The sequence below is a fragment of the Octopus bimaculoides genome, chromosome 9, assembly GCF_001194135.2.
Source record: "Octopus bimaculoides isolate UCB-OBI-ISO-001 chromosome 9, ASM119413v2, whole genome shotgun sequence".
Taxonomy (NCBI): Eukaryota; Metazoa; Mollusca; class Cephalopoda; order Octopoda; family Octopodidae; genus Octopus; species Octopus bimaculoides.
The window spans coordinates 75,063,110-75,073,081 of record NC_068989.1 but is presented as its reverse complement, the minus strand read 5'-3'; the positions used below and the strand labels follow the sequence as shown (position 1 = coordinate 75,073,081).

The 9,972-nt window shown below is 36.0% G+C and overlaps 1 protein-coding gene across 1 annotated transcript in view; it reads right to left on the bottom strand.

The window, feature by feature from the left end:
- Window positions 1–2,708: 2,708 nt before the first annotated feature.
- The window catches only part of LOC106877194 (ankyrin and armadillo repeat-containing protein), a 39,728-nt gene continuing 32,464 nt past the window's right edge, over window positions 2,709–9,972 (bottom strand). Inside the window, exons 18-21 of the mRNA XM_014926036.2 lie at window positions 8,825–8,983; window positions 5,908–6,335; window positions 4,295–4,347; window positions 2,709–3,274 (exon numbers count right to left, since the gene is read on the bottom strand). Of these exons, the coding sequence (XP_014781522.1) occupies window positions 3,078–3,274; window positions 4,295–4,347; window positions 5,908–6,335; window positions 8,825–8,983 (837 nt within the window). The 3' untranslated portion in view covers window positions 2,709–3,077. The remainder of the gene's footprint in view (window positions 3,275–4,294; window positions 4,348–5,907; window positions 6,336–8,824; window positions 8,984–9,972) is intronic.

Genomic DNA, 9,972 nt, shown 5'->3' with positions numbered 1-9,972 from the left:
TGAGGGACATTTACAAGTTACCAATAAGTTTAAATAATCATGGTCCACTTGTCTGCGGTGTGTGAGAGTTAAGTTGACTGTGTTGCTTAAGATCAGAATGAGTGTTATGGTGGTGTTATTTTTTCCATTCAAAACAAAAATAATCTTTTTTACATTGTTCAAATACTGTGTCTTTCATTTAGTTCTACTATCACTACAAAAGGAGTGAAAGATATATTCTGAAAAAGAGAAAAAAAAAAAAGAAAAAAAATTCATTGACTTCCAAATACATGAGTGCTACAGAAAACAAAGCATTTTCCATTTTTCACTTTTTTTTTTTCATGTATCATTATCAGACCAGAGACAGTAAAAGCGATTTATGCCTTCTTTGGACTTATGTAAATATGAAGAAAAAAAAATTTTATATGTAAAGTGCTGAAATTATTACAATAGCATTTAAATATAATGAAGATTATTTAAAAAAGAAAAAAAAAGAAACTCTATTAAAAATGCTGTTTGAACGAATAGTAAATCAACAAATAAAATTTAGTAGCTTTGAAAGTGCATCTCGCACAAGTGGGCCTTTTTTAAGATGGTCGGTAAACAATAGTTACAGTGGGTAGGTATTTGATATATGTATATATAAATGTATATATGAAGTATATATACGCTTTGCCCCCTTTCCCCAGACTTGAATTTTCCCTTCCCCCTAAATATATTGCCCCATTTCCCCATAAATATTTTGTCCCTGTCCTTTCAGGACAAAAACCCAGTGATTTATTTTCAATTTCCTTTTTTTTTTAAAGCCCACTAATGTTAAGGACAAGCTAGTCATACTGCCCCCTGATTTTTGTAGGGCAGCTGTTATTTCTTGCAGTCCAGATCTCGAGAATCAGGGATTCTCTGCACTAAAGGAATGGGATTCATTCACACATTTATTTATTTCCATTTTTGCAGTACTCTGTATTTATTTTTTCAACTTCATGTGATATCAACACATGTTTAATTTTTTTTTGATTATTGCGAGATTGTAATTTTTTTATAAAAATGAGCAACCATGATTTTTTTTTTTTTTTTTTTTTTTACTGTAAGACTTTTCGTTTTTTTTTTAAATTTTTTTTTAAAATTTGGGAACGTGAGATCATTTTTATATAGGACGGCATGTAAATTTTGAATATCATTGAAAATACTATCAGCAAAGTCTGGCTGCAATTAACATGCTGTGATGTATTAAGCTGGTCTGTTAGGGCATGTGATATCACTGCTGGTTTACCGACCACCATTTACATCATAGTTCATTTAAGTGATAATGAACATGTGGTTGTACTTAATGAAAAATAATAAAAAATATTGATCAGCCTTTGAGTTTTTATTTCATTTCTTCATTGATGTTCATAAACAAATATGTAATTGTGATTCCTCTTAAATGACTGGCATTCTTGTTGAAGTCTGAACATGTGCTTAAATGCATCATTCATGACAAACTTGCTATTTGTATTCAATTGGAGGTGAGATAAAGTGCTTAACTATACATATCTCAGCTTATTTTGTTCTGAAGATTACTATATCTGAGCTTCAAATTTTTTTATTTAAAAAAAAAATTTTTTTTTATTAAAGACTAGGGTTTGTCTTTGCCTTGATGATCCTGTGACCCAACTACTAGAAATAGTAACTAAATCATGTCCTATGGCTTGAACAAAAATTTTGGTTAAGAAAAAGGAAACTAAATTCAATTGTGTATATGCAGTTTGCTCTATCCCAGCATCTTGCATGTGAAGTGATTTCCACTTTTATAAATGAAGTGGTTGTGGAATGTCTTTAGCACAGCATATGGATGATTATGATGATAAAGCAGAATCCAGGGTAACTAACGATGTTCTCTGTTAGCAAATGCTGGAATAAATCACAGAATACTGACGAAGGGAGGCCTTTTTGGGCTAAATATTTTTAATCAAATGATTGACTAATAAACACTCTCCCTCTGTGTGTGTGTGTGTGTGTGTGTGTGTATACACATACGTTTTCATGGAAGTTTGGAAATGCATGCTGCTTGCATGACTAACACAACTATCACATACCATATCAAGGAGACAATTGCTTATACCTACATAGGTGCAGGGAGTGTCTGTGTGGTAAGAAGGTTCCTTCCCAACTACACCATTCTGGGTTCACTTCCCAAGGTGCCACTGTATAGCACCTTCGGCAAGTGTCTTCTATAGCCTAAGGTCAACCAGAGCCTTCAGTGGATTTGGTAGACAAAATCTGAAAGAAGCATGCCGTAAAAAGAATAAATACATGTATTCATATATATGTATATCACAGTATTGACCAGACCATCAGATATTATCGCTGGTCACAATGTGCTTTGCATTGTTTTAGCCTTTGACACCATCCAGTTGGCTAGGAGAGCAGGCCAACATTCCACAAGTAGTCTGTGCTACCATACATTCCTTTGAATTCAAATGCCAGTGTCTGAGATTATCTTGACCATTTGTCTTTTTGTGGGTTTATGGTAAACTTAAAAATACCTAATATACTAGTCAATTCTGTAAACTAAAACTTTTTCGGTTTACAAATTTGCTATTGTATCTGATGAACCAAAATGAACATTTGGAAGCTACACTATCATTTAGAATTATATATAATAATAATGAGGTGGAGTGTTTGTGTGAGTACTGCTAATGGTTGGTATCTCTTGTTAACAGCAATGTTGAAAGTAAATAAATGCAGTAATTTTTGAAAGCTTTATTTCTAAAAACAAAAACATGTCATTTGATACATTTAGAAATTTAATAGATATGTCTTGTGCATGAAGCATAAAACAATTTTGAAGCACCAAATAGTGTTCACTTTGTACATGCTCAGGCCAGCATCATGGATTGGAAAGCGTGGAATAACATCAGAATCTGTCATCCAGTGGCACCCACAGCACTGTATTGGTTGGGAGAACAGTCTGGGATTAAAGTGTCCACACAGATGTTAATGTATGAAAGGTATATATTGACCTATGAGGTGCTTGTGTACTTAGTTGAATGTATAATATGTATTTCAGTTCAGTAGAGCATCTATCTTTGATATTTCTATGGATGTTGAATGAATCATGGTGACTTTGGTGTAGTTCTAACTTCAATCATCGTTTTGGACTTTTCCAGTAAGGGTTTTCTCCTCTGAGGAGACTTCTGTCTGAGGGGAAAGGCGGATTTGGTTCGCAGTAGATGTGTTTTAGTACCTTTTTCATATTTACTACCAGCTGAATGATCTCTCACCAGTGACGGATTCATGCACCAATGGCTTACTGAAAAATAAGAAATAGGAGCATAGAGACTAACGATGATAACAACAAAACTACAACTGCTAAAACATGGATGCACTTGAGTATCAGACATTAAGAGTCAATCTCATTCATGCACACATACATAGACATACTAACACTATGGAGTCCATTGCTTTTTAGGCAGCATGTATTTTCTCCCTTCAGGTCAGTGATGATAAACTGAAGTGCAGCACTAGTGATTGTCTCAACTCAAACCAAACTAGCAATGTCATTATGCACACTATGTGAACCTGACACTCCAAGATGAAAATGGTAATGAAAAAGTGGGCAGAGGCAAGGTTTTCTGGTTATGAAGGTTGCTTCACAAACATAGTTTAGGGTTTGGTTCCACTATATGGCACCTTGGGCAAGTGTTTGCTACTATATATAATCCTGAACTGACCAATACCTTGTTAGTGAATATGGTAGACAGTCTGTGTTGAAGCTCCTCGTTTGTGTGTGTCTATGCAAACATACATGTAGTTGCACATATATGCATATGTATATATATTGTTATAACTCCGTCGCTTACGACGTCGAGGGTTCCAGTTGATCCGATCAACGGAACAGCCTGCTTGTGAAGTTAATGTGCTAGTGGCTGAGCACTCCACAGACACGTGTACCCTTAACGTAGTTCTCGGGGATATTCAGCGTGACACATTGTGACAAGGCTGACCCTTTGAATTACAAGCACAACAGAAACAGGAAGTAAGAGTGAGAGAAAGTTGTGAGTACAGCAAGGGTTTGCCACAATCCCCTGCCGGAGCCTCGTGGAGCTTTAGGTGTTTTCGCTCAATAAACACTCACAACGCCCGGTCTGGGAATCAAAACCGCGATCCTATGACCGCGGGTATGCTGCCCTAACCAATGGGCCATTGTGCCTCCACCACATATATATATATGCACACACATTTATCCACAGCATGTACATGTGTGTATATCTAACTGTGTGTGTGCAACTTTCTTAAAGTTTTGAAACTATGAAAGCTGCTGTTCACTCACCTTTCATACATTGGTTAGGTTTCTGCACTGGGAAGCCACCATTTATTTCCAGACTGCAAGACAAAAATAAATAAACAAGCAAACAAACGTAACAAATTCTATATTGTTGGGAGGATTTGAACTCACGAGTTCCACAGAATACATTGGGAGGGTATTCAATTCTTCTGCCCCTTCAGTTCTCTTATTACAATCCTTTACAGATGATTGGTCTTCAGTGAGGAAGGCTTGTGAAGAACCATTCACATTTTTTGGAAATGCTGGTAGTTGGAAGTGGGTGCAAATGTTTTCCACAAACCCGATGAACAACATACCTCAGGTTTTTCTATTAGAGTTCTTCATCCCCCGGGTTAATTGTCTTTGCCACAGCTAAGAGTTGAACCCACCCTGGTAGACTAAATGTGCACCTGGGTACCAAATCAGAAATTTCTGTGTCCTCTTCCTAGTTTCTTACACACACGTATATACACATCTTTGTATTTTGTATATGGTAGATGTCTGCCTGTGCTCTGATAGAGCTCCTATGCTACTTGTTGCTGGCTTCCCATAGAGTCCATGGAGATTATAAATAATATCTTGTGGATATGGTGAAATGATCCCATAAAAATACATCATGTTGAAACACATGTAGCAATGCATTAATAAAAATGTAAAAATCTCCATCGTTGAAGTATTTCTCATTATATATATATATATTATCATTTCATTTAGGCATAGCAATACAAATAGCCTGCTGTTAGAACTCAATATACATAGGTGCAGGAGTGGCTGTGTGGTAAGTAGCTCACTTACCAACCACATGGTTCCGAGTTCAGTCCCACTGCATGGCACCTTGGGCAAAGTGTCTTCTACTATAGCCTCGGGCCGACCAAAGCCTTGTGAGTGGATTTGGTAGATGGAAACTGAAAGAAGCCTGTCGTATATATGTATATATATATATATAAATATATATATATACACATGTGTGTGCTTGTCTCCCCAACATCGCTTGACAATCGATGCTGGTGTGTTTACGTCCCCGTAACTTAGCGGTTTGGCAAAAGAGACCGATAGAATAAGTACTAGGCTTACAAAGAATAAGTCCTGGGGTCGATTTGCTCGACTGAAGGCGGTGCTCTAGCATGGCCGCAGTCAAATGACTGAAACAAGTAAAAGAGAGAGTAAAGAGTATATGCTTCAGAGCAAAGCATCAGTCAAGTACAGCGTAGTAATAAAAAATTATGTAAATGACAAGGGAATAAAAAATTACCTTATGAACTTCATTAGCTTACAGGTGTTTCTGCTTATAAGATGCAATGCACTCATAGTTGAGTGCTTATGTATCATCCTATAGCATTGGGGCTTCAAAAATGAAGTGTTTCTGTATCACCCTACAGCTCCATCAGATCTTCAAAAATGAAGTGCATTGCAATTTTGAAGCTACAAGGTGATACATAAGCACTCAAATCTGAGTGTATTACATGTTGCAGCTGAAACAGTTGTAAGCTAATGAAGTTCATGACAGCATTTTATAGAATAAAGTAGCAAACTAAATATATGTAGAAAGCAGTGCTCCAGCATGGCCACAACCCAATGATTGAAATAAAGAGTATACATTCAAAAGCAGTCATACAAACCATTGTGAGGGCAGTCCAATATCACGAGCCATTTTGAAGTCATCTATGAACTTGGAGTTAATCTTGGCATCTCCTTTCAAGTTTTTGATCAATGTTTTATACAAGCCTGGCATATTTCTACAAGCAGTAAACAGATTTCTGGATGCAGTTGGATTGAAAGTGAGATATCCAAGAGTTACTGCCACTGCACTGCTCAGTTGAGGGTTTGAAGTGGTGTTCAGTTTTTTGATAAGGAATTCAAGGGCACCAACAGTTACCATGGCATCTGTAATCCCTGCTCGTGTGTGTGATAAACTTGAGAGAAGGCTAGCTGCTAAGATGACAACATCATCGTCTTCAGATTTTAGTGTCTCAACTAGGATAGATACACCAGTTGCCGTTAGGAATACAGAACTGCGATCCATAACTACGCGTGCAAGGACAACAATCTAGAGGATAAGAAATTTAGACAATATACATACATGTGTACATATATGCTGAACTGTATACATACACACCCACCACCTACAGACATTCATTCCTACAGATATATCCACATGCACACATGTATGTGCACATATACACATATGTATGTAAATATAAGCAGTAATCCATCGCCATATTGCTGTTTACTATTTAAGCTTACATCGATTCCTCTTTGGTATTGTTTTGCATTTATAATAAAATAAATATATACAAATTATAAAAATAATAAAAAAAAGATATACAGTACAGGTGCAGGAGTGGGCTGTGTGGTAAGTAGCTTGCTTACCAACCACATGGTCCCGGGTTCAGTCCCATTGTGTGGCACCTTGGGCAAGTGTCTTTTACTATAGCCTCGGGCCGACCAAAGCCTTGTGAGTGGATTTGGTGGATGGGAACTGGAAGAAGCCCGTCGTATATATGTGTATATATATATATATATATATATATATATATATATATATGTGTGTGTGTGTGTGTATATGTTTGTGTGTCTGTTTGTCCCCCCAGCATCGCTTGACAACTGATGCTGGTGTGTTTGTGTCCCCGTAGCTTAGCGGTTCGGCAAAAGAGACCGATAGAATAAGTACTGGGGTCGATTTGCTCGACTATAAAGGCAGTGCTCCAGCATGGCTGCAGTCAGATGACTGAAACAAGTAAAAGAGTAAAGAGTACAGTACTGTTTCTACTTTGTGGATTTTCAACTATTGTGGGGGTTTATGGGACGTAACACCCGTGACAGTCGAGGGATTACTGTTTATCTATTTTTACAAAACAGCAGTTTTATAACATTCCCTCCACCTCTCCCTGATGCCCTTAACCTTTTTCTTTTCCATGAGGTATGTGTGTGGGTGCTTAATCTAAAACACCACCCATGTTAATCTGGGTTGAGAGAGAGGAAAAGGAAGACAGAGAATGTGGGAGAGAGAGATAGAGAATAAGTTCAAGTCTCTGTCAAAAATGAACGTACAGAAACTTTAAAATTCACATTTCAATCATTCATTACTTTAGGATGGAGCAAGGTGGTAAGCTGTCAGAATCGTGAGTGCATGAGACAAAGTGCCCAGCAGCATTTTTTGGGGGTCTTTACATTCTGAGTTCAAATTCTGCTGAGGTTGACTTTACCTTTCATTCTTTGAAAGACTCATTATATTATCGACTCCTTTTGCGGTCGATAAAATAATCTTTTCTACTCTAGGCACAATGCCTGAAATTTCTGGGGAGGGGGTCCAGTCGATTAGATCGACCCCAGTATGCAACTGGTACTTAATTTATCAACCCCGAAAGAATGAAAGGCGAAGTTGACCTAGGCAGAATTTGAACTCAGAACGTAAAGACAGACAAAATACTGCTAAGCATTTCGTCCAGCGTGCTAACATTTCTGCCAACTCACTGCCTTGGGGGTCAATAAAATAACATGTTTGTTAAGTCCTGGGGTTGATGTCATGAGCCTGATGATGGTGAGCAAGCCCAAAAAAGAAGATTTGTCAAGCCAAGTGAAATCGTAGTTGTGACTGGTACTAGTGACACATAACAGCTTCTGTGCCAGTGACATGTAAAAGGCACTGATTACACTCTTGGAGTGGTTGGCGTTAGGGAGGGCATCCAGCTGTAGAAACAAAACTAAATTCAGACTGGAACCTGGTGCAGCTCTCTGGCTTACCAGTTCCAGTTAAGCTGTCTAACCCATGTCAGCATGGAAAGCAGACATTAAATTATGATGATGATGATGATGATGACTTGTGTCAGCTATTGGACTGCACCCATGCTTGGGGCACCACATTCATGTGTTTAGTTGAACAAATCGTTCCCAGTACTTACTGTACTGGGAATGATTTTTTGCTGAACTGTTTAAATATGGGAATGTAAACAAACTAACACCAGTTGTCTAGTGATGTGAAGGTACAAATACAAACATCCAAACAAATACACATACACGTATATGTATGTGTGTGTGTATATATATATATGATGAGTTTCTTTCAGTTTTCATTGACTAAATCCATTCACAAGGCTTTTGTCAGCCCAGAGTTATAGTAGAAGACACTTGCCCGAGGTGCTATGCAACAGGACTGAACCTGGAACCATCTGATTCGGAAATAAATTTCTTGCAGGATACAGCATCAAATGTATTACAATGTATAACTAGAACAAACACACATGCACACAATATCATATCTTGTACAACGAAAAATGACATTACTCAATAAGTCTTATCTGGTTTGTAATACTGAATTAAACTGAACTGTATTTTTAGTGTAGTTACAAAAAAAAAACAACAAATCTGTCTATGGAGAGAAACGACTTAAGTCCCTGGTAAATTTGTAAACGATGCTGAAAAGTAACTTCGTTATTGCGACGCCTTCCATTAATATTTGTGAAGATAGAAAATACAGGAATATAATAGAAAAAAAAACAAAACAAAAAGGAAAATATTTTATGTCCTTCAAATTACCTGAAATGCTGCATATGATCTGAAATATGGATCAGGTGACTCCAAAAATTCTTCGTACATGCTGTAATGAATGACTCCTGTATGACGTATGGAATATTGGTAGGATAAGTTATTAAATGAAAATATTGTCAATGCCATTCCACTGCGTAAACGTATGTCCTATGAGAATAAATATATAAAAGAAATAGTCTTTTAATTTTATTTTTATTAAAGCAGGGTTGAAAAACTTAAGATTTGAAGTAGTAAGTCCTAGATTCCTAGATTTATCTTGGCAGTTCTGTAAGTCTTAGATTTGTCTTGGTACTTTTTCATAGTAATAGGTGTCAAATATATTTCACAATGTTGTGTGGCTAATGTTTATACCTCGCTCAGAGATTTATTATTATTATTATTATTATTATTATATATATATATATGTATGTATATTTATGTATATATAATACATCTTTATTTCTATTTGCTAATACTTTGTTATTGTATTATTTCTATATATTTTTTCATTCTTATTTCTAATTATATTTATCTTCATTCTTATTTTTATACTTTTATTTTTTTTGTTTATTTATATGATATTCTTAGCGTATATATACACTCCATATATAAGATAAATATTTTCTCTCTTCCCTCTCTTAACTTAATTTATTTCATAAGCATGTAATATTCATTTTTAAAAAAGCAAAAAACCCTGAAAAGATTCTACCCTATATTTTTCAAAATGATAATTAATTCTCATCATTGGATTTAATCCAATTGAAATTATGTATGGGCTGGAATCGAAACATAGGTAGGTATTTTTGAATTCATTTGTATTCAGTTTTTACCTTGGAACTATGTTAATAAATTAATTTACATCTTTACCAAGTACCACATATTGGAGGAGGCTCTCATTAATAACAGTGTAGCAAAACGTCGGTGCATCAGCATGGCCGCGGCTCTGAGCTGAAACTAGAGGAAAAAAAAAAAAACTCTCCATTTTCTCAAGTTTTATTGAATAATACTTATAATAATCCCATTTATATAGTCAATTTGAAGATATATTATCCTCATTAGGGATTAATATATCCAAAATTTCATTGGTTTAATCCACAACTTGTTTGAGGGAAGTCTCCACGATATAAATGGGATTATTATAAGTATTATTCAATAAA